The following is a 25,395-nucleotide window of genomic DNA, read 5'->3' as shown; positions in this document are numbered from 1 at the left end:
CGAAGCCACTCCTTCGTTGCCCGGGCGGTGTGTTTGGGATCATTGTCGTGCTGAAAGACCCAGCCATGTTTCATCTTCAATGCCCTTGCTGATGGAAGGAGGTTTTCACTCAAAATCTCACGATACATGGCCCCATTCATTCTTTCCTTTACACGGATCAGTCGTCCTGGTCCCTTTGCAGAAAAACAGCCCCAAAGCATGATGTTTCCACCCCCATGCTTCACAGTAGGTATGGTGTTTTTTGGATGCAACTCAGCATTCTTTGTCCTCCAAACACGACGAGTTGAGTTTTTACCAAAAAGTTATATATTTTGGTTTCATCTGACCATATGACATTCTCCCAATCCTCTTCTGGATCATCCAAATGCACTCTAGCAAACTTCAGATGGGCCTGGACATGTACTGGCTTAAGCAGGGGGACACGTCTGGCACTGCAGGATTTGAGTCCCTGGCGGCGTAGTGTGTTACTGATGGTAGGCTTTGTTACTTTGGTCCCAGCTCTCTGCAGGTCATTCACTAGGTCCCCCCGTGTGGTTCTGGGATTTTTGCTCACCGTTCTTGTAATCATTTTGACCCCATGGGGTGAGATCTTGCGTGGAGCCCCAGATCGAGGGAGATTATCAGTGGTCTTGTATGTCTTCCATTTCCTAATAATTGCTCCCACAGTTGATTTATTCAAACCAAGCTGCTTACCTATTGCAGATTCAGTCTTCCCAGCCTGGTGCAGGTCTACAATTTTGTTTCTGGTGTCCTTTGACAGCTCTTTGGTCTTGGCCACAGTGGAGTTTGGAGTGTGACTGTTTGAGGTTGTGGACAGGTGTCTTTTATACTGATAACAAGTTCATACAGGTGCCATTAATACAGGTAACGAGTGGAGGACAGAGGAGCCTCTTAAAGAAGAAGTTACAGGTCTGTGAGAGCCAGAAATCTTGCTTGTTTGTAGGTGACCAAATACTTATTTTCCACCATAATTTGCAAATAAATTCATTAAAAATCCTACAATGTGATTTTCTGGATTTTCTTTTCTCAATTTGTCTGTCATAGTTGACGTGTACCTATGATGAAAATTACAGGCCTCTCTCATCTTTTTAAGTGGGAGAACTTGCACAATTGGTGGCTGACTAAATACTTTTTTCCCCCACTGTATCTGACACTCAAGAAGAAGGTCTGATCTCATTATTACTGAAACAGGATACAAGTGGAAAATATAAAGATCCAGTCCATTTACAAAATTGGAGGCCCCTTACACTTCAGTGTTGTGATGCAAAAATCCTAGCAAAATGTATAGCGCATAGAATTAAAAAGGTATTGTCGGATATTATTCATTCTAATCAGACAGGTTTTTTACATGGAAGAAACATTGGAGATAATATAAGGCAAGTATTGGAAACAATAGAACACTATGGAAAATATGGGAAACCAGTCCTGCTATTCATAGCAGACTTCGAAAAGGCATTTGATAAAATTCGACTGGGGTTTATATATAAATGCCTGGAGCATTTCAATTTTGGAGAATCTCTTATAAAATGGGTCAAAATCATGTATAGTAACCCTAGGTGTAAAATAGTAAATAATGGCTATTTCTCAGAAAGTTTTAAACTGTCAAGAGGAGTGAAACAAGGTTGTCCACTATCGGCATATCTATTTATTGTGGCCATCGAGATGTTAGCTATTAAAATCAGATCCAATAATAATATCAGAGGATTAGAAATACAGGGCTTAAAAACAAAGGTGTCATTGTACGCTGATGATTCATGTTTTCTTTTAAATCCACAACTAGAATCCCTCCACAGCCTCATAGAGGATCTAGATACATTTTCTAACCTCTCTGGATTACAACCAAATTATGACAAATGTACTATATTACGTATTGGATCACTAAAAAATAGAATTTTTACATTACCATGTAGTTTACCAATAAAATGGTCTGATGGTGATGTGGATATACTCGGAATACATATCCCAAAGGAAATAAATGATCTCACTTCAATACATTTTAATAGAAAGTTAGCAAAAATAGATAAGATCTTACTACCATGGAAAGGAAAATACCTGTCAATTTGTGGAAAAATCACCCTGATTAACTCTTTAGTATTATCCCAGTTTACCTATTTGCTTATGGTCTTGCCTACGCCTAGCGAACAGTTTTTTAAAATTATATGAGAAAAAATATTCAATTTTATTTGGAACGGCAAGCCAGACAAAATTAAAAGGGCATATTTATATAATGAATATGAATTCGGAGGACAGAAATGATTAAATATTAAACATTAGACCTATCACTAAAAGCTTCAGTCATACAAAAGTTATACTTAAACCCGAACTGGTTCTCAAGCAAATTAGTAAAGATTGTCTCACCCAATGTTCAAGAAAGGCCTTTTTCCCTTTATTCAGATTACAACAACTCATTTGCAGTTATTTGAAAAGGAAATCATCTCCCAAATATCACTATTTCTAAAACAAGCCATAGAAAGTTGGTTGCAATTTCAATTTAATCCTCCAGAAACGACAGAACAAATAATGCAACAAATATTGTGGTTAAATTCAAATATACTAATTGACAAAAAACCTTAATTTTTTGACAGAATGTTTAAAAAAGGTATAATCTTCGTAAATGATATCATCGGTAGGACTGGTGGAGTTATGTCGCACATGCAGCTAACAAAAACATATGGAAATGTCTGCTCTACCCAAAATTACAACCAAATAATTGCAGCCTTACCACAAAAGTGGAAGAGGAAAGTGGAAGGGGGAGAAAGTAAGGAACTTGTCTGTCGGCCTTGCATTAAAGAACATAATTGGTTAAGGAAAACTGTGATAAATAAAAAAGTATATCAGTTTCACTTAAGGACCAAAGGATTGACAGCCGTCCCATATAGATTGCAAAATAGTTGGGAAGAGATCTTTGACGTACCGATCCCATGGCATAGTGTTTATGAACTGACACGCAAAACGACACCGGATTCAAAAATTAGAATCTTTCAATTTAAATTATTATATAAAATTCTTGCTACCAATAGAATGTTATTTATATGGGGGATACAATCTTCCCAGCTCTGCAGATTTTGCTGTGAAGAGACAGAATCATTAGATCATTTGTTTTGGTTCTGTCCATTTGTAGCTTGTTTTTGGACACAGGTCCAGGAATGGCTAAAGGATTGCAATATTTACCTGGAGCTAACCTTGCAGATAGCATTACCGGGTGATCTGAAAAGTCATAGTCAATCAATAATATAATAATACTTTTAACAAAAATGTTTATTTTTTATTCACAATCTGTAGAAGCAATGAGAATAGAAAGGTTCAGAACGTTTGTAAAACATCACAGTACGGTTGAGATATATATGGCAAATAGAAATCCTATATGGATGGTGTTAAGAGATAGATGGGAGGTATTGAATAGAGTTGAAGGATGGGACTAATAACAAATAGCAACAAATAATAACAAAGATGGCTGGTAATGTGGGCATACTGTGTCCATAATAAGTGTGTGGTTTGTATGTTGGGACCTTTTGGGAGGGAGCGCAGTTGGAGGGATATGGCATATAGAGGCGGGCCGGGTGGACATCATGGGGATGATCGGGGAGGTTGAGAGTGGAAGAAGTTCAGGAGCAAAAAATAAAAACAAGTATATGTATATAATATAATTATTGTAAAATTAACTCTGTCCATAAGGTGTAGATAGTAAGTATAGACCGGAAGTAGAGGCCTAAGCATTGTTGTTCACTAGTTTGCTTCAGGTGGGGAAGGGATGGCGGGGTTGAAAAGTAATAAAGGGGAGTATATATATATGGAAGTGAAAATAAATAAATAAGAAATACAAAAAAATACAAAAAAACAAAAACAAAAAGAAACTCATTATTTGCATATGTAACGCTAATGCTCAAAATCATCTGCAATCATCTCCTCATGAACCATAAATCAGATTGACTCCAGATTTGGTATACAGTGAGGGAAAAAAGTATTTGATCCCCTGCTGATTTTGTACGTTTGCCCACTGACAAAGACATGATCAGTCTATAATTTTAATGGTAGGTTTATTTAAACAGTGAGAGACAGAATAACAACAACAAAATCCAGAAAAACGCATGTCGAAAATGTTATAAATTGATTTGCATTTTAAAGAGGGAAATAAGTATTTGACCCCTCTGCAAAACATGACTTAGTACTTGGTGGCAAAACCCTTGTTGGCAATCACAGAGGTCAGATGTTTCTTGTAGTTGGCCACCAGGTTTGCACACATCTCAGGAGGGATTTTGTTCCACTCCTCTTTGCAGAACTTCTCCAAGTCATTAAGATTTCGAGGCTGACGTTTGGCAACTCGAACCTTCAGCTCCCTCCACAGATTTTCTATGGGATTAAGGTCTGGAGACTGGCTAGGCCACGCCAGGACCTTAATGTGCTTCTTCTTGAGCCACTCCTTTGTTGCCTTGGCCGTGTGTTTTGGGTCATTGTCATGCTGGAATACCCATCCACGACCTATTTTCAATGCCCTGGCTGAGGGAAGGAGGTTCTCACCCAAGATTTGACGGTTCATTACCCCGTCCATCGTCCCTTTGATGCGGTGAAGTTGTCCTGTTCCCTTAGCAGAAAAACACCCCCAAAGCATAATGTTTCCACCTCCATGTTTGACGGTGGGGATGGTGTTCTTGGGGTCATAGGCAGCATTCCTCCTCCTCCAAACACGGCGAGTTGAGTTGATGCTAAAGAGCTCGATTTTGGTCTCATCTGACCACAACACTTTCACCCAGTTCTCCTCTGAATCATTCAGATGTTCATTGGCAAACTTCAGACGGCCATGTATATGTGCTTTTTTGAGCAGGGGGACCTTGCGGGCGCTGCAGGATTTCAGTCCTTCACGGCGTAATGTGTTACCAATTGTTTTCTTGGTGACTATGGTCCCAGCTGCCTTGAGATCATTGACAAGATCCTCCCGTGTAGTTCTGGGCTGATTCCTCACCGTTCTCATGATCATTGCAACTCCACGAGGTGAGATCTTGCATGGAGCCCCAGGCCGAGGGAGATTGACAGTTCTTTTGTGTTTCTTCCATTTGCGAATAATCGCACCAACTGTTGTCACCTTCTCACCAAGCTGCTTGGGTCTTGTAGCCCAATGGGTCTTGTAGCCCATTCCAGCCTTGTGTAGGTCCCTGACATCCTTGGAGAGCTCTTTGGTCTTGGCTATGGTGGAGAGTTTGGAATCTGATTGATTGATTGCTTCTGTGGACAGGTGTCTTTTATACAGGTAACAAGCTGAGATTAGGGGCACTCCCTTTAAGAGTGTGCTCCTAATCTCAGTTCATTACCTGTATAAAAGACACCTGGGAGCCAGTGTCGTGTATTGAGATTATGACGTTGTTAAATGTTTTTAAGTGGAACTGAAAGAATGTTGATTTTAGTATCAAGAGGGAATGTTTTAATGTAACGTCACATACAACAGACAGGAAGTGTGTTGTAGACAGGGGAGACTGGTGATTGGCCAGAAGAGGGAGCATCTTTTTGCATTGTTTATAAGTAGGGGGAAAACCGAAGGAGAAGGCAGAACGGCCATTGCAATCTGGGACGCCGTTCTCCAGACACCGCGGGTCTGTAACTTATGCTGTAACCTCGTGATTTTAATAAAAGCCTCTAACACGGTGCAGCTTGAGCGGACTCTTTGTTGACAGCAATAATTGCCACCATTCACCCGATACGACACCAGAAATTTTTCTGATTGAGAGGGGGTCAAATACTTATTTCCCTCATTAAAATGCAAATCAATTTATTACATTTTTGACATGCGTTTTTCTGGATTTTTTTGTTGTTATTCTGTCTCTCACTGTTCAAATAAACCTACCATTAAAATGATAGACTGATCATTTCTTTGTCAGTGGGCAAACGTACAAAATCAGCAGGGGATCAAATACTTTTTTCCCTCACTGTATAGACTCAATGAATTAGCCTCTAAGGAATTTGAGAATGATTACTTGCTGCATTCAATGTTGGCCACACTACACCAATAGATGAAATGCCCTTACGTTGATGACTTGCATATCCAATCAGCTTTCCACTTTGAGTTAATGTCATCACATTTATTTTTTGGGTTGAAGTGAAGTGGAAATTACGTTGATTCAATCAGGGATGGGCAAAAATACAATGACAAAATACCATAAAGATCAATGTTTCAATATAAACTACAAAATAGTGTTCTTAATAAAAAAAAACATGTATTTTGTATTTTAAAATACAGAAATACATTTGCAAGTAGCCAGCCCCAACAGCAACAACATTCTCAGTAACGGTTACAGAAACGTTTTACTTGCTATGACTGATAGAGTCTGTTGTTGTTTATCTACCTTAGTTTAGTGGACTGAAGTCAATCTGGATAAGAGTGTCTGCTAAATGACCAAAATGTATTAGTGTAAATGAACATAACAAAATGAACTGCAAAGTACAAGGGCAAACTACTAAAAAGTGCACCCCTTAGGGTCCTCAGGACCAGGAATAAAGAACACTGATCTACAGTATGGTACAGTAGCTTTCCCGGATGACTGGTTCAGCTTCCATATTGATCCTGGACTCCCTGGGGGTGGGGCTTGGGGCAGGGCTTGAGGCGGGGCTTGTGAATGGGATTTGGGCGTGGGTGGAATAGCCCGCCTGTTCCAGGAAGTCCTCCAATGACATGTCCGCGGATGAATGGCTGCAGATGACCATGAGCAACCCCCTGCTGAGGCGATAGGTGTTGACCGGGTCGAAGCTCCTCAGGTCCTCGTGCTGGGTCACATAGACCTTATCCACTGTACTGTCTGGACGCATGCTGATGATGAGGCGGTCCATATTGCTGTTATTTATGTGACCAGTGTAGTCCTTTCTGACATAATTAGGCATGGAATAAGATGCTGTGAGGTGGAGGTTGCCCACCTCATAGAATGGGTAGCCATCATCAGGAAGCAGCTTCTTGCAGACGTTGTTGTCACACTCCAGTCTGTTATAGAAGTGACGGAAACCAAAGCCTCCCTTGTTGGGGTTGTACTTTGCAACCATCTGGTTGTCATTGTCGAAGAAGATGTAATCATTGGCGAACCAGAAAAGGAGCTTGAGTCCATGCCTGGGCGAGGGACAACCAAACCTAGAAGCTCTAAGCTCCGCCATATTGTTCAATGTTCGAACCATTGTACCCCTGGGGGAGGGAGAGAGAGAGAGAGAGAGAAAGGGGGAAAGGGATAGAGAGAGAGAGAGAGAGAGAAGGAGAGAGAGAGAGAGAGAGAGAGAGAGAGAGAGAGAGAGAGAGAGAGAGAGAGAGAGAGAGAGAGAGAGAGAGGAGAGAGAGGGAGAGAGAGAGTAAGAGAGAGAGAGAGAGAGAGAGAGAGAGAGAGAGAGAGAGAGAGAGAGAGAGAGAGAGAGAGAGAGAGAGAGAGAGAGAGAGAGAGAGAGAGAGGGAAGGAGAGGAAAACAGAAAGCATTAAATAATAGAGTTCATGTTGATACAGTTAAGTTACCTTCCATATATTAGCCTCTGCTAAGAGGTCTGAACCTTTATGGTACAGGAGTGCACTACTATGGCTGTTCCCTAAATCACTACACTGGCAATAGTGTTACAGGCTTTGGATTTTCCATTTATATTTCGAGGTTAGACGGTAGCACGTTAGCACGTGGGGAGCACAGACTAGTGAAACTTAAGGGAAATAAAATAATTTACAACCTAACAATGAATGTGAGGTTTAAAAAGTTACAAAAAAGTATGTTATAAACAGAGGGAAAATCTGTCACTCTTACTGTACAATGTTTTAATGTAGAAAAAGGGTTGATATATATTTTCAGCCACAATCTGTCAGGCTTCCAGTAATGTCAACTTATTAAAGTATAATACATTTTGATAATAATGCTTTATTATTCTGAAAAACGTAATATAAAAAAATTATATACATTTTCACAGAGTGAACAAAGCATTAGGAATACCTGCTCTTTCCATGACATAGACTGACCAGGTGAATCCAGGTAAAAGCTATGATCCCTTATTGATGTCACTTGTTAAATCCACTTCAATCAGTGTAGATGAAGGGGAGGGGACAGGTTAAAGAAGGATTTTTAACCCTTGAGACAATTGAGACATGGATTGTGTATGTGTGCCATTCAGAGGGTGAATGGGCAAGACAAAATATTGAAGTGCCTTTGAACGGGGTATGGTAGTAGGTGCCAGGCGCACCGGTTTGAGTGTGTCAAGAACTGCAATGCTTCTGGGGTTTTCACACACCAAGAATGGTCTACCACCCAAAGGACATCCAGCCAACTTGACAACTGTGGGAAGCATTGGAGTCAACATGGGCCAGCATCCCTGTGGAACGCTTTCGACACCTTGTAGAGTCCATGCCCCGACGAATTGAGGTTGTTCTGAGGGCAAAAGGGGGTGCAACTCAACATTAGGAAGGTGTTCCTAATGGTTTGTACACTCAGTGTATATTATATATATATATATATATATAATTGATTTTGAATCACGTCCCTTAGCTAGTTAGATTATAACTGTTGTTGTATCTGATAAACAATAAGACTGGAGAGCAGACCTAGATGAACTCAGATTAGATCAGACCTAGATGAACTCAGATTAGATCAGACCTAGATGAACTCAGATTAGAGCAGAACTTGATTAACTCAAATTAAAGCAGACCTAGATGAACTCAGATTAGATCAAATAAAGTATCAAGTTGTTAATTGTGAGTTAGATTTGGACATATTCCTTCCAAGAGAGTCAGACCCACAAAAATATACATCACAGACTAGATCTAACTTGTTTAGTAAGGACAGACTAGATCTAACTTGTTTAGTAAAGACAGACAAGATCTAACTTGTTTAGTAAGGACAGACTAGATCTAACTTGTTTAGTAAGGACAGACGAGATCTAACTTGTTTAGTAAGGACAGACGAGATCTAACTTGTTTAGTAAGGACAGACTAGATCTAACTTGTTTAGTAAGGACAGACTAGATCTAACTTGTTTAGTAAAGACAGACAAGATCAAAAAACCACAAAATTAAAAAAACTGTACCTGGTGTCTTAAAATAAATGTATTTTTTTCTGGTGCTCGATGTCCGTCTAGATCTGTACGAGGCCGTGTGAAAGGTTGATTGGATGTGTGTGTGTGTGTGTGTGTGTGTGTGTGTGTGTGTGTGTGTGTGTGTGTGTGTGTGTGTGTGTGTGTGTGTGTGTGTGTGTGTGTGTGTGTGTGTGTGTGTGTGTGTGTGTGTGTGTGTGTGTGTGTGTGTGTGTGTGTGTGTGTGTGTGTGTGTGTCATCATATACTCTGGGGGCAGGACTAACCATGAAGATCCCAGAGTATTCAGGAAATGAAACTGAAAGTAATCCAGTCCTGGGCTGAGCTGGGCTGGGCTGTGTTTCTGCCTCTTCGATTCATAAAGAGCAGAACATGATCTAGGATCAGTTTTAATCCTTATAATCATAATGAATAAGATTACATGGACGGGGGGACCTGATCCCAGACCAGCCAAGGGCTCCGGTGAGCTATGGTTTCTCCTCCTTGGGGGACTGCTTACATTAAAACTAGCACTGTAGAACTAACTACATTAGTGCCAGTGAACCATCTCAGGGAGTGGCCAGCAACATCCCACTGACTGGCGCAGGTCCACGGAACAGAGGTTGAGAAACACCGTACTAAATCTCTTGCGACGCTTTAATGGTAGAAAAGTTGTTTGTGAAAAAGATGTTGAGTGACTCCATCCACACTGTGTTGCCATGGACACAGAACCCTTACAACATGTCAGCTGTTCTTAACTAATAATACTGACAATCTCAGATGGGCAGTAGGCCTATGTCTGTTACATGTATTTCAAATATATTACTGCTGAGTATTTAGTAATTTGTATTACACTGGGCTGAACTAGTAACAAGATACTTTAGAGAGCTGTAATTTGTATTACACTGGGCTGAACTACACTCCAATGGATTTAGTAGCAAGATACTTTAGAGAGCTGTAATTTGTATTTTCTAAATACAAAATACTTTTCTATAAGAAAAATTATAGATGTTCACCATTTTGTGGCCCCCTTTCACCCTGCATTGGTATCAGAAGTCTGATGGCACTATGGTGTGATACGAGTGTCTGCTAAATGAACTAAGTGTAATTGTATATGTAAAAATTATCGCAAAGCATGCTGAGTATTATTCTAATGAGCTCTGCACCGAAATAGGGCCAATAAAAATACCCAGTGTGCTTTGCAGTTCATTTTGGTATGTTCATTTTTACACAAACATTTACATTTAGGTCATTTAGCAGACACTCTTATCCAGAGTGACTTCAGTACACTAAACTAAGGTAGATAAACAACAACAGACTGTATCAGTCATAGCAAGTAAAACGTTTCTGTAACCGTTACTGAGAATGTTGTTGCTGTTGGGGCTGGCTACTTATAAATGTATGGTATAGACCAGCGTTTCCCAAACTCTGTCTTTGGGACCCCAAGGGGTGCACGTTTTGGTTGTTGCCCTAGCACTACACAGCTGATTCAAATAATCACACCTGGATGATGAGTTGGTTATTTAAATCAGCTGTGTAGTTCTTGGGCAAAAACCAATACGTGCAAACCTTGGGGTCCCCAGGACTGAGTTTGGGAAACGCTGGTATAGACAAACCACTGGTATAGACAAACCACTGGTATAGACAAACCACTGGAATAGACAAACCACTGGAATAGACACACCACTGGAATAGACAAACCACTGGAATAGACAAACCACTGGAATAGACAAACCACTGGAATAGACAAACCACTGGAATAGACAAACCACTGGAATAGACAAACCACTGGAATAGACAAACCACTGGAATAGACACACCACTGGAATAGACAAACCACTGGAATAGACACACCACTGGAATAGACAAACCACTGGAATAGACAAACCACTGGAATAGACAAACCACTGGAATAGACACACCACTGGAATAGACAAACCACTGGAATAGACACACCACTGGAATAGACAAACCACTGGAATAGACAAAACACTGGAATAGACAAACCACTGGAATAGACACACCACTGGAATAGACAAACCACTGGAATAGACAAACCACTGGAATAGACACACCACTGGAATAGACAAACCACTGGAATAGACAAACCACTGGAATAGACACACCACTGGAATAGACAAACCACTGGAATAGACACACCACTGGAATAGACACACCAGATCACACAAACAAACACAGAAAAGATGTTCAATGAACAGCAACTTACGGTTTATGTTGAGGTACTGCTCTCTGTCCTTTCCTCATGTCTAAAAGATCTGTATGACAGCTATGTTTGATCCGTCTCGCAGTGTTTATTGTAATATTTGTGTTGTGCAGAAAATCACCAGGCATTAGACAGGAGTACAGTTTAGTGTTGTTTAGTGAGAACATCTCGTGCCCCACAGCTCCCTGCCCAGTAGTGCTCATGTGCATTTCCTGTTAGGTGTCGTAACAGAACACCGCCGCAATGCATTACTGCTTAGTAACAGCATGGCCGGCAGGGATGTAGCTCAGTTGATAGAGCATGGCGTTTGCAACGCCAGGGTTGTGGGTTCGATTCCCGCAGGGGGTATGAAAAAATTAATAATGTATGCACTCACTAACTGTAAGTCGCTCTGGATAAGAGCGTCTGCTAAATGACTAAAATGTAAATGTAAAAAATTGAACAGCATAGTAACTAATATAGACAGAGATAGATCACTGATACTACATTTATGAGTGTGTGGTGTGATACGTTTATCTTCCAGCCACAGTGTGTGTGTGTGTGTGTGTGTGTGTGTGTGTGTGTGTGTGTGTGTGTGTGTGTGTGTGTGTGTGTGTGTGTGTTTGTGTGTGTGTGTTGTGGCAGTTTCTGTGGGAGAGGCTATACTTTTCCACCAAACACTGTACCACATTTACTTAAAGCTGGGATTGTGAAACGGGGAAACAGGTCACCCCATTTGCATGTTATTGTTATTAAAACAGAGGAGATGAGCATCCAGCATCATGGGGAAAATAATGGTAGTCCATTCTCTGCTGTTCTATCACACGAGCATCATGGGAAAAATAATGGTAGTCCATTCTCTGCTGTTCTATCACACGAGCATCGTGGGTAAAATAATGGTAGTCCATTCTCTGCTGTTCTATCACACGAGCATTATGGGAAAAATAATGGTAGTCCATTCTCTGCTGTTCTATCACACGAGCATCATGAGAAAAATTATGGTAGTCCATACTCTGCTGTTCTATCACACGAGCATCATGGGAAAAATAATGGTAGTCCATTCTCTGCTGTTCTATCACACGAGCATCATGAGAAAAATTATGGTAGTCCATACTCTGCTGTTCTATCACACGAGCATCATGGGAAAAATAACGGTAGTCCATTCTCTGCTGTTCTATCACACGAGCAAAGATGTGCAATGATGTCTGAGGGAAAAAACAGTGTTGGTTGTTTGAAGTAACTTCTTTGTTGTTGTAATATAATTAACAGACGTGGCAGTTTCCCCGCTACAGATTTCAACTTTAACTGTCATTCTGCTTTTATGTGAAAAAACAACATTTAACTGTTTTTAAAACAACCAGCTTTATTTGTCTTTATCTGCTTTAATCTGTTTCAGGACAGTTCCATTCAGTCTTATTGAGTTCAAACAGAATCAGGGTTGTAATGTCAACAATTTTACTAAATAAACATTATTTACAAACACCAATCAATAACAACAAGAACCCTCCTTTACTAACTAAAGGTTTTTACCTCACATAGGGACACTGAGGAGTTTCTTTCAACCCAAAACCCTGGATAGAGGGGCTCAGTGAATGTGGAGTGGAATGTGTACAGGTGGGTCAGTGTGTCAGAGGAGACTCTGTAGAAGGACAGAGTGCCGGCCGGCCAGTCCAGATACACTCCTACTCTGTGGGAGCTGTAGGAGGGGGGGGCAGGTAACTCAGTTCTCTCCTTATTGTGCCTGGCAGTGTTACCGTAATTAGAGCAGGTCAGACTCCAGGACTTGTCATTGCATCCAAGCCTACTGTCATCATCTCTTCCTCTCCTGTTGATTCCTTTATATGTCATTCCTACATCATCCCCTCCCCCACTCATCTCTGCCTCCCAGTAACAGCGCCCAGTCAGGCCCTCTCTACACAGCACCTGTGGACAGTCCTCAAATCTCTCTGGGTGATCAGGATACGGCTGCTCCTCTTTCCCCCATGTCACCTTCCTGTTCTCCTCAGACAGAGAGAGGTTTCTGTGTGCTGTGTTTGGGTCCAGTGTGACATCACAGGCATCTGATAAGGAAGACCAATATTAGAAATCATCCACCTCAGAATGTTAATCATCAAGGCCTTTAATGAGGAGCATTTATTAATTGAATAATACATCTAATTGACAGATGTTGTGGAAAATTCGTCCTTATACTTATAAAAAAACCAAAGCACTTTCAGAGTTTTTGTAGAATCAAGACAGACTTTAATACACAAGCAACAGAGCCGAGGTGGTCTGCAGAGCATCTAATTTTCCACCTCTCAGCTCTCAGTTTATATAGTCATTTTACATACATTTTAGCTTAATCCCTCCCTCTTTGGTTCCTCCACCACTGTCTCCAGTTTTTCACCTCTTGACCGCTCCGCCCACTGCCTTATTTTATAACAGTGCCGATATCTGACTTCTCTCCCCTCTATATTCAGCGTCTGGAAACAATAGTGGTGGGACCAAGCCCTGTCATGCAAAAATAACAGCCCTGTCATGTGAAAATAACAGTGCCCTTTCCTGGCTCCGTTCTGACCCCCTAATTGATTCCCAAACCTATCAATCAATACTTAACATGGCTTAAAACATGGCAGGTCCATAATCAATTTCTCAATCATGTACAAGCTCCCCCCTCTGTCCCATTCAATCCCAATGCCAGTCATGCTGTGATTAACCATGTTTAGTTTGAACTCTGTTCAACCCTGGCTCCGTTCCAGGAATATGCCTAAGGAGAGAGGCAACGGGCAACAGTCTGGTTTCAGTCACTGATAAGGTAGGACAGCCGTGGATTAGGGAGGAGCGAGGAATTTGACCCGAAGACAGGTCAGATAACAAGAGAACAAACAGCTCTATTTCACACACACGTAACCCAGTAAGAGGAACCAATTAAGTTCTTGCCTAGCAACAGAGATGTACCCATGTTTAACCCTGGCTCTGTGTTTCATGTTGTGATTAACTATGTTTATCTTATAGTCTACTGAGTGTGAAGAGATGTAACTATAGTCTGCTGAAAAATCATCATCAGACTGCACTGGATGGAATTAAATAATTAAATATTGATGAAATATTGAGTATATTGAATATGTACTGTACTGACACAATAAAAAGCAGTTAAAAATAAAATAAAATAGAGAATAATTGTAAATAATGTGTTTTAGTGTTTCAGTTAAATAGAAAAGAGAGAATACTTGTAAATAATGTTTTAGTGTTTCAGTTAAAAAGAAAAGAAAAGAGAGAATACTTGTGAATAATGTGTTTTAGTGTTTCAGTTAAATAGAAAAGGAGAATACTTGTAAATAATGTGTTTTAGTGTTTCAGTTAAATAGAAAAGAGAGAATACTTGTAAATAATGTGTTTTAGTGTTTCAGTTAAATAGAAAAGAGAGAATACTTGTAAATAATGTGTTTTAGTGTTTCAGTTAAATAGAAAAGAGAGAATACTTGTAAATAATGTTTTAGTGTTTCAGTTAAAAAGAAAAGAGAGAATACTTGTAAATAATGTTTTAGTGTTTCAGTTAAATAGAAAAGAGAGAATACTTTTAAATAATGTTTTAGTGTTTCAGTTAAATAGAAAAGAGAGAATACTTGTAAATAATGTGTTTTAGTGTTTCAGTTAAATAGAAAAGAGAGAATACTTGTAAATAATGTTTTAGTGTTTCAGTTAAATAGAAAAGAGAGAATACTTGTAAATAATGTGTTTTAGTGTTTCAGTTAAATAGAAAAGAGAGAATACTTATAAATAATGTTTTAGTGTTTCAGTTAAATAGAAAAGAGAGAATACTTTTAAATAATGTGTTTTAGTGTTTCAGTTAAATAGAAAAGAGAGAATACTTGTAAATAATGTGTTTTAGTGTTTCAGTTAAATAGAAAAGAGAGAATACTTGTAAATAATGTTTTAGTGTTTCAGTTAAATAGAAAAGAGAGAATACTTGTAAATAATGTTTTAGTGTTTCAGTTAAAAAGAAAAGAGAGAATACTTGTAAATAATGTTTTAGTGTTTCAGTTAAATAGAAAAGAGAGAATACTTTTAAATAATGTTTTAGTGTTTCAGTTAAATAGAAAAGAGAGAATACTTGTAAATAATGTGTTTTAGTGTTTCAGTTAAATAGAAAAGAGAGAATACTTGTAAATAATGTTTTAGTGTTTCAGTTAAATAGAAAAGAGAGAATACTTGTAAATAATGTGTTTTAGTGTTTCAGTTAAATAGAAAAGAGAGAATACTTATAAATAATGTTTTAGTGTTTCAGTTAAATAGAAAAGAGAGAATACTTTTAAATAATGTGTTTTAGTGTTTCAGTTAAATAGAAAAGAGAGAATACTTGTAAATAATGTGTTTTAGTGTTTCAGTTAAATAGAAAAGAGAGAATACTTGTAAATAATGTTTTAGTGTTTCAGTTAAATAGAAAAGAGAGAATACTTGTAAATAATGTTTTAGTGTTTCAGTTAAAAAGAAAAGAGAGAATACTTGTAAATAATGTTTTAGTGTTTCAGTTAAATAGAAAAGAGAGAATACTTGTAAATAATGTTTTAGTGTTTCAGTTAAAAAAGAAAAGAGAGAATACTTGTAAATAATGTTTTAGTGTTTCAGTTAAATAGAAAAGAGAGAATACTTGTAAATAATGTTTTAGTGTTTCAGTTAAATAGAAAAGAGAGAATACTTGTAAATAATGTTTTAGTGTTTCAGTTAAATAGAAAAGAGAGAATACTTGTAAATAATGTTTTAGTGTTTCAGTTAAATAGAAAAGAGAGAATACTTGTAAATAATGTTTTTGTTTTTTATTGTTTCATTTATCGTCTTTTAATCTACAGTCTGAACTTTATATGACCTTTGTATTCAAGCTTATACAGTACATTCCACTGGGCAAAAACTGATTGAATCAACATTGTTTCCATGTCATAAAAAAAATTAAATGTCTGTGATGACATTGAATCAATGTGGAAAACAGTTTGGATTTGCAAAAAGTCATCGACGTAAGGGAAGTTTGTATTTTTTAATCTAACTTTTAACCTAAATCCAATGACAGGGTGACATTTTTTGTTGAATTCAGGTTAGTAGCTCAACCGAATGTTAATCAAAACTAGACGTTGAACTGATGTCTGTACCCAGTGGGATGTGAGTCCGATTCTACTTCCTTAAAATGGTAGCTTATATTTAATTTGACCAGTTGAGTAACTTGACAAAGACTCTTAGCGAGGTTATGCTATATTCCTGTTTCATCACTAATAACACATTTCACATTTCTTCACAGCAGTCAACACTTACATTTTTTCAGCTGCCAGTACTCTCCACAGTGGTCCACACTGTAAGAGAAGGAGAACAGTGATTCAGTAAAACACACACATACACACACTGATATCAGTTCAAATATTGTTTGTTGGATATTAAATGCAAGGGAGCAACTTTAGAAGTGGGGGGGGCAATTTTAATTTTTTTTCTCCCAGTTGGATAAACACTCCAAAGAGTCTACCCGACCGCTCGGAGGCGTCTGCATGGTCCTAAAGCACACCGTTTTGTATACCGTTTTGTATACACCGTTGCCTCATTTTGTATCACATTCCAATTATAAATCTGTGGGGGGGGGGGGGGGCAAAATGCCATTTCAGAATGTGGCTGGGACATGTCCCCCCAGTGAAAGTTGCGCCCCTGATTAAATGGTTAGAACTAACCCAGGAAACCTGGACCAAAATTGTCCATGTCACACATGCATTGACACAAACTCAACAAACCCTCGCCACATACTTGAGTTTCTCCAGTCTCCAGTGTGGATCCTCCAGTCCAGCAGAGAGCAGTCTGACTCCTGAGTCTCCTGGGTGATTGTAGCTCAGGTCCAGCTCTCTCAGGTAGGAGGGGTTTGACCTCAGAGCTGAGGCCAGAGAAGCACAGCCTTTCTTTGTGACCAGACAGCGTGACAACCTGCACAGTTTATCACATATTTACACCCTCTAGTGGTGAAAAGGGAAATGGCAGGTGACATTTGCATGTAAAATATGACCTGATAAAAATAATATTACAATCACATAATTATATAACTAAAAACATTTGATTTCAATAAGTAAAGCATTTTGAAAATAAAAATAAACGATATCAAAAGATTGTGTATTTCTTCCTCTTCCAAACATTAATTTGCAGTTAGGTAACTATGACATTTAAATTCAGCTGAGACCAAACTCATTAGTCTGATATTGTCCTCTATAAATACCTGTAGAACACATAATGAACTATCCCCTTTAGTGAACTAATACAGACTACTGACCTCAGTGTCTCCAGTTTACAGTGTGGATTCTCCAGTCCAGCACAGAGCAGCTCCACTCCTGAATCCTGCAGGTTGTTGTCACTTAAGTCCAACTCTCTCAGGTTTGAGGAGGTTGAGTTGAAAGCTGAGGCCAAGGCTTCACAGCATTTCACAGTGAGGTTACACCCATTAAGCCTTTGAAAAGTATAACACAATGAACATGAATTTAGACAACTGTGTGTACTGTGTACATGTAGCAGAACATTTGAGAATCAACAATGAATATGTAATATGCTCATGTGGATTCTAACTGATTATATATATATATATATATACACACACACTACCAGTCAAATGTTTGGACACACCTACTCATTCCAGGGTATTTCTTTATTTTTACTATTTCCTACATTGTAGAATAATAGTGAAGACATCAAAACTATGAAATAACACATATGGAATTATGTAGTAACTAAGAAATTGTTAAACAAATCAAAACATATGTTATATTTGAGATTCTTCAAAGTAGCCACCCTTTGCCTTGATGACAGCTTTGCACACTCTTGGCATTCTCTCAACCAGCTTCATTAGGTAGTCACCTGGAATGCATTTCAATTAACAGGTGTGCCTTCTGAAAAGTTCATTTGTGGAATTTCTTTCCTTCTTAATGCGTTTGAGCCAATCAGTTGTGTTGTGACAAGGTAGGGTTGGTAAACAGAAGATAGCCCTATTTGGTAAAAGACCAAGTCCATATTATGGCAAGAACAGCTCAAATAAGCAAAGAGAAACGACAGTCCATCATCACTTTAAGACATGAAGGTCAGTCAATACGGAACATTTCAAGAACTTTGAAAGTTTCTTAAATGCAGTCGCAAAAACCATCAAGCGCTATGATGAAACTGGCTCTCATGAGGACCGCCACAGGAAAGGAAGACCCAGAGTTACCTCTGCTGCAGAGGATAAGTTCATTAGAGTTACCAGCCTCAGAAATTGCAGCCCAAATAAATGCATCACAGAGTTCAAGTAACAGACACATCTCAACATCAACTGTTCAGAGGAGACCGCATGAATCAGGCCTTCATGGTCGAATTGCTGCAAAGAAACCACTACTAAAGGACACCAATAAGAAGAGACTTGCTTGGGCCAAGAAACACAAGCAATGGACATTAGACCGGTGGAAATCTGTCCTTTTGTCTTATCAGTCCAAATTTGAGATTTTTGGTTCCAACAACTGTGTCTTTGTGAGTCGCAGAGTAGGTGAACGGATGATCTCCGCATGTGTGGTTCCCACCGTGAAGCATGGAGGAGGAGGTGTGATGGTGTGGGGGTGCTTTGCTGGTGACACTGTCAGTGATTCATTTAGAATTCAAGGCACACTTAACCAGCATGGTTACCACAGCATTCTGCAGCGATACGCCATCCCATCTGGTTTGCGCTTAGTGGGACTATGATTTGTTTTTCAACAGGACAATGACCCAACACACCTCCAGGCTGTGTAAGGGCTATTTTACCAAGAAGGAGAGTGATGGAGTGCTGGTTCAGATGACCTGGTCTCCACAATCACCCGACCTCAACCCAATTGAGATGGTTTGGGATGAGTTGGACGGCAGAGTGAAGGAAAGGCAGCCAACAAGTGCTCAGCATATGTGGGAACTCCTTCAAGAATGTTGGAAAAGCATTCCAGGTGAAGCTGGTTGAGAGAATGCCAAGAGTGTGCAAAGCTGTCATCAAGGCAAAGGGTGGCTACTTTGAAGAATCTCAAATATATTTTGATTTGTTGAACACTTTCTTGGTTACTACATGATTCCATATGTGTTATTTCATAGTTTAGATGTCTTCACTATTATTCTACAATGTAGAAAATAGTAAAAATAAAGAAAAACCCTTGATTGAGTAGGTGTATCCAAACTTTTGACTGGTACTGTATATATATATATATATATATATTCTTTTTTTTTTAAACATGTTTTTACAGAGTGGTTCTGGAGGCTTTGACCACTGGCAGCAGCCTCAGAAGACCTTCCTCTGATCTGGAGTATTTCTTCAGGTCAAACACATCCAGCTCCTCTTCTGAAGTCAGCAACACAAAGACCAGAGCTGACCACTGTGCAGGTGACAGTTTGGTTTTGGACAGATTTCCTGAATGCAGGTATCTTTGGATCTCCTCCACTAGAGAATGGTCATTCAGTTCATTCAGGCAGTGGAACAGATTGATGCATCTCTCTGAAGATGGAGTGTTCCTGATCTTCTTCTTGATGTATTTGACTGTTTCCTCATGGCACAGTGAGCTGCTTCTGGTGCTTCTTGTCTTTGTCAGTAGACCTTGTAAGTGCTTCTGATTGGACTCCAGTGAGAGGCCCAGAAGGAAACGGAGGAACAGGTCCAGGTGTCCATTCTCACTCTGTAAGGCTTTATCCACTGCAATCTGGTGGAAGGTGAAAGCAGGGTTCCACGTGAACTTCATTTTAATATTTCTGATGAAGAATTGGTCTTTGGTCATTGGGTTTTCATTGCTGTTGTTGAAGGAGAGGAAAACGTATAACGCAGCCAGAAACTCCTGAACGCTCAGATGCACGAAGCAGTACACCTTGTCCTGGAACGGCCCATAGTCCTCCCTAAAGATCTGTGTGCACACTCCTGAGTACACTGAAGCTTCAGCGACATCAATACCACACTTTTTCAGGTCTGCCTCATAGAAAATGAGGTTGCCATTTTCTAGCTGGTTAAAAGCAAGTTTCCCCAGTGCCATGAAGCTCTCTTTATCCAAGTGTGGATCTCGCTCACCTTTCTTGTGATATTTCTCATTCATCTGTTTGGTCTGAAATACCAGTAACCCAATAAATAATTGAGTCAGAGTCTTGGGCATCTCCTCATTCTTATCTGTACTCAACACATGCTCCAGAACTGAAGCTAAGATCCAACAGAAGACTGGTATGTGACACATGATGTGGAGGCTCCTTGATGTCTTTATGTGTGATATGATTCTGTTGGCCAGGTCCTCATCCCTGTATCTGTTCCTGAAGTAGTCCTCCTTCTGTGGCTCATTGAACCCTCGTACCTCTGTCACCTGGTCAACACAATCAGGAGGGATGTGATTGGTTGCTGCAGGTCTGGAGGTTATCCAGAGGAGAGCAGATGGAAGCAGATTCCCATTGATGAGGTTTGTCAGCAGCACGTCCACTGAGGTTGGCTCTGTGACATCACACCAGCTCTTACAGTTGTCGTAGTCGAGTGTCAGTCGGCACTCATCCAGACCATCAAGGACAAACAAAACTTTGTACTCGCTCTCATTGTAGTTTCTTGCTTTTTGCAATTTTGTTAAAATGTGATTCAAAAAGTCCCTCTCAATCACTCTAGTCTCTCTGACACATTTATGTAGAAGTTCCACTAAACTGTACTTTTCCCCCCTCAGCAAATTCAGCTCCCGAAAAGGGAGTGAAATTATGAATTGGATATCCTGATTGGCTTTCCCTTCAGCCCAATCCAGAACGAACTTCTGCACAGAAACTGTTTTTCCAATGCCAGCGACTCCTTTTGTCAGCACAGTTCTGATAGGTTTGTCTTTTCCAGATGATTGTTTGAAGATGTCATTGCAGATGATTTTAGCCTCTGGTCTTGCTGGATTCTTGGATGTCATCTCAATCTGTCTCACCTCATGTTCATTATTGACCCCTCCACTTCCTCCCTCTGTGATGTAAAGCTCTGTGTAGATCTCATTGAGAAGTTGCTTATCGCCCTGCTTTGCCACCCCGTTGAATACATGCTGAAACTTCTCTTTTAGTTTCAGTTTGAGTTCTTGTTGGTACTTCTCAACAACTTCATCCGAAGGACCTGAGAATGGTTATAGAATAGTTAGCAAGTAGGCAAGCATATGTTGTTCTCTAGATGCTCAACAATACACAATAAACAAATATATTTTTAGTTTATTTTACAATATATCTGGTTATTGGAAAAATCTAAGCACATGAAATTAATGCACATTTAAAAGAAAAGGGGTAGTTTTACAGGGTTAGCCAATAACAAACTGTATATAACTTATTTTAGAATGTATATAGATTTTCAATTTCAACAATACAGTAGACTATATATTTATATGCTCACAAGCACCTATGAATTCTGAGTTACCTGTTGGACAGTCTCTTTTTAGCTTCTCAGCGAGATCGTTACGGCTCATCTTCTTCAGGACCTCCAGTGTGATCTTCACAGCCCCATTTTCCCTGTATTTCTGCACCATCTGATCCACTGTGTCCTGTCTGTCAGATTTCTCCAGCTGGCCCTTTGGAATGTGAAGGAAGCCATCCAGCAGGTTATCTATAGTCAGATGCCACTTAAAGTTCTTCAGCTCCTCAGAGCCAAGATCCTCCAGAATGGCCAGGAGCCGCTCTTTAATAGATGGGGTCATTGTAGGTCCGTGGAAACTGTTAAACAACAGAGCATGTAGCATCATAATCTACACCCCCAGACCAAGGCCCCAACATCTGCACTATTGTGAGAAACAAATGTACTATTATTATTTGCTATGACTTACATTACTACTATTTTCCACTTAATATTTAGTAAAACATTTAGATCTACCCCAGTAGAAAATAGGACAAACCATTTAAAACTGTCCTCTGGTGGCATTTACACATATTGTAAACTACCATAAGATACATTTTGATTTCAAACACATACTTAGTCCTGTTAAAAAAGGTAAGAACCGTGGGATTCTGGTACAACAACGTGACTATGACAGAGCAACAGCCGGTAAAGAAAAGCTATAAAAAAAAATACGTGTTTATTGTATTTTTGGATTTGGTTCCCAAATTGTCCCCATGTTGGGGAATAAGAGGTTTGAATGTCTAGGTTTGAAATAAAATACATGTTACCAATTACCATTCCAAAATGATATACAAAAGTAATTTTCATATTTTTTATCTAATGGTGGCGCTCTAAACATGTGTAAATTCCAATAGGAACACAGCATCCACCTTCACATCAAAAGTGTTTGCTTCTGTAGACAGGATCAGGGTCATTAAAACATCAAAACTTTTAAAACTCAAGATCTCAAGGATCAGACATACAAACGGACAGACTGATTGGCTGCCATCTTGGTGATCCAACCCGGTCGCCCGGCAACCCTCATTGCTATTAGGTATGATATAATTTACATATATGAACACTAAGGCTGGGATTCCATCCGATGGCGGATTTGGACAATGCGTCATTTAAAGGTTATTATTGAGCCAACATATGCAGCGTTCACCGTAAATGTGGTCTCTTTAAAAATTGCATTGTAGACAAACCGCGATCGGATTGAATCCCGGCCTTAATATATTCTAGCCCTAAATCTTTTGAAATTAAAAAGATGATTACACTTACAATATCATAAACAGAGGGGAAAAATGCTGGGGCTGGCGTGATAAACTCATCACATGTACCTATTCACTTCCCTCTTATATCTGAAGTAGTAGTAGCTGTCATCACTATTCAAACCCTACAGGTCTTCACTCACTCTGCTCTGCCCTACGCAGTCGGAGATACTCACTTTATTCACTCACTCTGCTCTGCCCTACGCAGTCGGAGATACTCACTTTATTCACTCACTCTGCTCTGCCCTACGCAGTCGGAGATACTCACTTTATTCACTCCTGTCCGGTTTTGAAGATTGTCTTTTTTTCGTCTCAAAATGAATCCAACCCTTTCTACTTCTACAGTCAATAACAAAACCATTTACAACAGTGTGGAGGTGGAGCCAAGACCTCTGTACTGATAACAGACTGGGGCGGGGTGCCACTAGTTAACATTGAAACCATGTTGTATTAAAAGGGCAAAGTCTATCTCTTACAATGCTTTTATGGTAGAAAAGATCAATTGACTGGCTCCGTCCACACTGTTGAGCACGGACACAGAACCCTTACAACATGTGCCAGCTGTTCTGAACTAATAATGCTAACATTGTTGTATCACAAGATTCAGAGGCTGATAGAACAGTGTTTCTCAACCTTTCTATACCAGGGACCAGACAGCTATGATCCTCTTCAGTCAGGGACCAGACAGCTATGGTCTTCTTCAGTCAGGGACCAGACAGCTATGATCCTCTTCAGTCAGGGACCAGACAGCTATGATCCTCTTCAGTCAGGGACCAGACAGCTATGATCCTCTTCAGTCAGGGACCAGACAGCTATGGTCCTCTTCAATCAGAGACCAGACAGCTATGATCCTCTTGTGTCAGGGACCAGACAGCTATGATCCTCTTCAGTCAGGGACCAGACAGGTATGGTCTTCTTCAGTCAGGGACCAGACAGCTATGGTCCTCTTGTGTCAGGGACCAGACAGCTATGATCCTCTTCAGTCAGGGACCAGACAGCTATGGTCCTCTTGTGTCAGGGACCAGACAGCTATGATCCTCTTCAGTCAGGAACCAGACAGCTATGGTCTTCTTCAGTCAGGGACCAGACAGCTATGATCCTCTTCAGTCAGGGACCAGACAGCTATGATCCTCTTCAGTCAGGAACCAGACAGCTATGATCCTCTTCAGTCAGGGACCAGACAGCTATGATCCTCTTGTGTCAGGAACCAGACAGCTATGATCCTCTTCAGTCAGGGACCAGACAGCTACAGTGAGGGAAAAAAGTATTTGATCCCCTGCTGATTTTGTACGTTTGCCCACTGACAAAGAAATGATCAGTCTATAAGTTTAATTGTATGTTTATTTGAACAGTAAGAGACAGAATAACAACAAAAAAATCAATGTGGATAATTGGGTAATATTTGGTAGACGTTGATCAATGAGATTACAACCTATATTAACCCACTCAAAAATACAGCCAAAAGTTAGTTGTATTTCCAATGTGTAATCACTATGCTTTCAACCATCTAAAAGCACAACCGAATTCCAATGGAAAAACAATTTATGAATTTTGGTTTAATTGTCACCCAAATGTCTCACTGCCTTTTCAACCATTTAAAAGCACAACAAAGTTCAGATGGGAATACAACGTCAGATATTTTATTTATTTAAGCAACAGATACATGTGTTATCACTGTGCTTCATCTAATAGCACAACCAAATGACTGATTGCAGTTGAGATTGCATTAACCCATAAGAAATCAAACTTTAAATGCACTTTAAATAAAGTTTGATTTAGTCCTATTCTTTAACTTAGATTTTTGGTTGAGATGGAGACATGAATCCAACATATCCAACACATGTGGTCCTCTGTAGCTCAGCTGGTAGAGCACGGCGCTTGTAACGCCAAGGTAGTGGGTTCGATCCCCGGGACCACCCATACACAAAAAAAAATGTATGCACGCATGACTGTAAGTCGCTTTGGATAAAAGCGTCTGCTAAATGGCATATTATTATTATTATATCAATTTGTAGACAAACTGGAATTAAAGCCAGACTAAGTCAGTGGCACAAATGGAACTATCCAAGCAGAAGATACATCTCCCCTCAAATTTTGATATTTGGTTGCGTTGATAACCAAACACAATTCAATATCACTAAATTTGAAATCAACCAAAATCATTGGTCATGTTTTGGACACTGGGTTGAACATTGGACTCCAAAACCTGGTGCAGGTCCAGGGACAACATCCCACAGACTGGTGCAGGTCCAGGGACAACATCCCATAGACTGGTGCAGGTCCAGGGACAACATCCCACAGACTGGTGCAGGTCCAGGGACAACATCCCACAGACTGGTGCAGGTCCAGGGACAACATCCCACAGACTGGTGCAGGTCCAGGGACAACATCCCATAGACTGGCGCAGGTCCACGGACAACATCCCATAGACTGGCGCAGGTCCACAGACAACATCCCATATACTGGCGCAGGTCCAGGGACAACATCCCACAGACTGGTGCAGGTCCAGGGACAACATCCCATAGACTGGCGCAGGTCCACGGACAACATCCCATAGACTGGCGCAGGTCCACAGACAAC

General features: G+C 39.9%; 2 protein-coding genes across 3 annotated transcripts; both read right to left on the bottom strand.

The window, feature by feature from the left end:
- Positions 1–6,491: 6,491 nt before the first annotated feature.
- On the bottom strand, positions 6,492–9,126 carry LOC311121880 (uncharacterized protein). Its single transcript, XM_084196321.1, has 2 exons — positions 9,025–9,126; positions 6,492–7,159 (listed from the first exon to the last, which is right to left on the bottom strand). Exon 2 carries the CDS (start codon positions 7,150–7,152, stop codon positions 6,499–6,501), a length of 654 nt encoding a protein of 217 aa, XP_084052447.1. The 5' UTR covers positions 7,153–7,159; positions 9,025–9,126; the 3' UTR covers positions 6,492–6,498.
- Positions 9,127–12,578: 3,452 nt separating this feature from the next.
- Positions 12,579–23,552, bottom strand: LOC311121878 (NACHT, LRR and PYD domains-containing protein 3-like). 2 transcript variants are annotated; one of them, XM_084196319.1, is made up of 7 exons: positions 23,449–23,552; positions 21,590–21,882; positions 19,438–21,295; positions 17,486–17,659; positions 16,972–17,145; positions 16,495–16,532; positions 12,579–13,271 (listed from the first exon to the last, which is right to left on the bottom strand). In XM_084196319.1, the coding sequence occupies exons 2-7, from the start codon at positions 21,864–21,866 to the stop codon at positions 12,724–12,726; spliced, it is 3,069 nt and encodes a 1,022-aa protein (XP_084052445.1). In that variant the 5' UTR covers positions 21,867–21,882; positions 23,449–23,552; the 3' UTR covers positions 12,579–12,723. The 2 variants fall into 2 exon arrangements, with proteins under 2 accessions (XP_084052445.1, XP_084052444.1); XM_084196318.1 differs by lacking the exon at positions 23,449–23,552 and adding an exon at positions 23,084–23,167.
- Positions 23,553–25,395: the final 1,843 nt, after the last annotated feature.

The sequence above is a fragment of the Coregonus lavaretus genome (assembly GCF_964263955.1).
Source record: "Coregonus lavaretus genome assembly, contig: HAP1_SCAFFOLD_3580, whole genome shotgun sequence".
Classification (NCBI taxonomy): Eukaryota; Metazoa; Chordata; class Actinopteri; order Salmoniformes; family Salmonidae; genus Coregonus; species Coregonus lavaretus.
The sequence above is the reverse complement of the archived record's forward strand: the minus strand, read 5'-3'. Positions and strand labels throughout refer to the sequence as shown.

What these genes read in the sequence shown, in the direction of transcription:
- LOC311121880 (XM_084196321.1), bottom strand. Translation starts at nt 7,152, where the DNA reads ATGGTTCGAACATTGAACAATATGGCGGAGCTTAGAGCTTCTAGGTTT.
- LOC311121878 (XM_084196319.1), bottom strand. Translation starts at nt 21,866, where the DNA reads ATGACCCCATCTATTAAAGAGCGGCTCCTGGCCATTCTGGAGGATCTT. An exon ending in AAAAAGAGACTGTCCAACAG is followed by an intron (nt 21,296 to 21,589) that starts GTAACTCAGAAT and finishes AACCATTCTCAG; the next exon opens with GTCCTTCGGATGAAGTTGTT. An exon ending in GTACTGGCAGCTGAAAAAAT is followed by an intron (nt 13,272 to 16,494) that starts GTAAGTGTTGAC and finishes CTTCCTTATCAG; the next exon opens with ATGCCTGTGATGTCACACTG.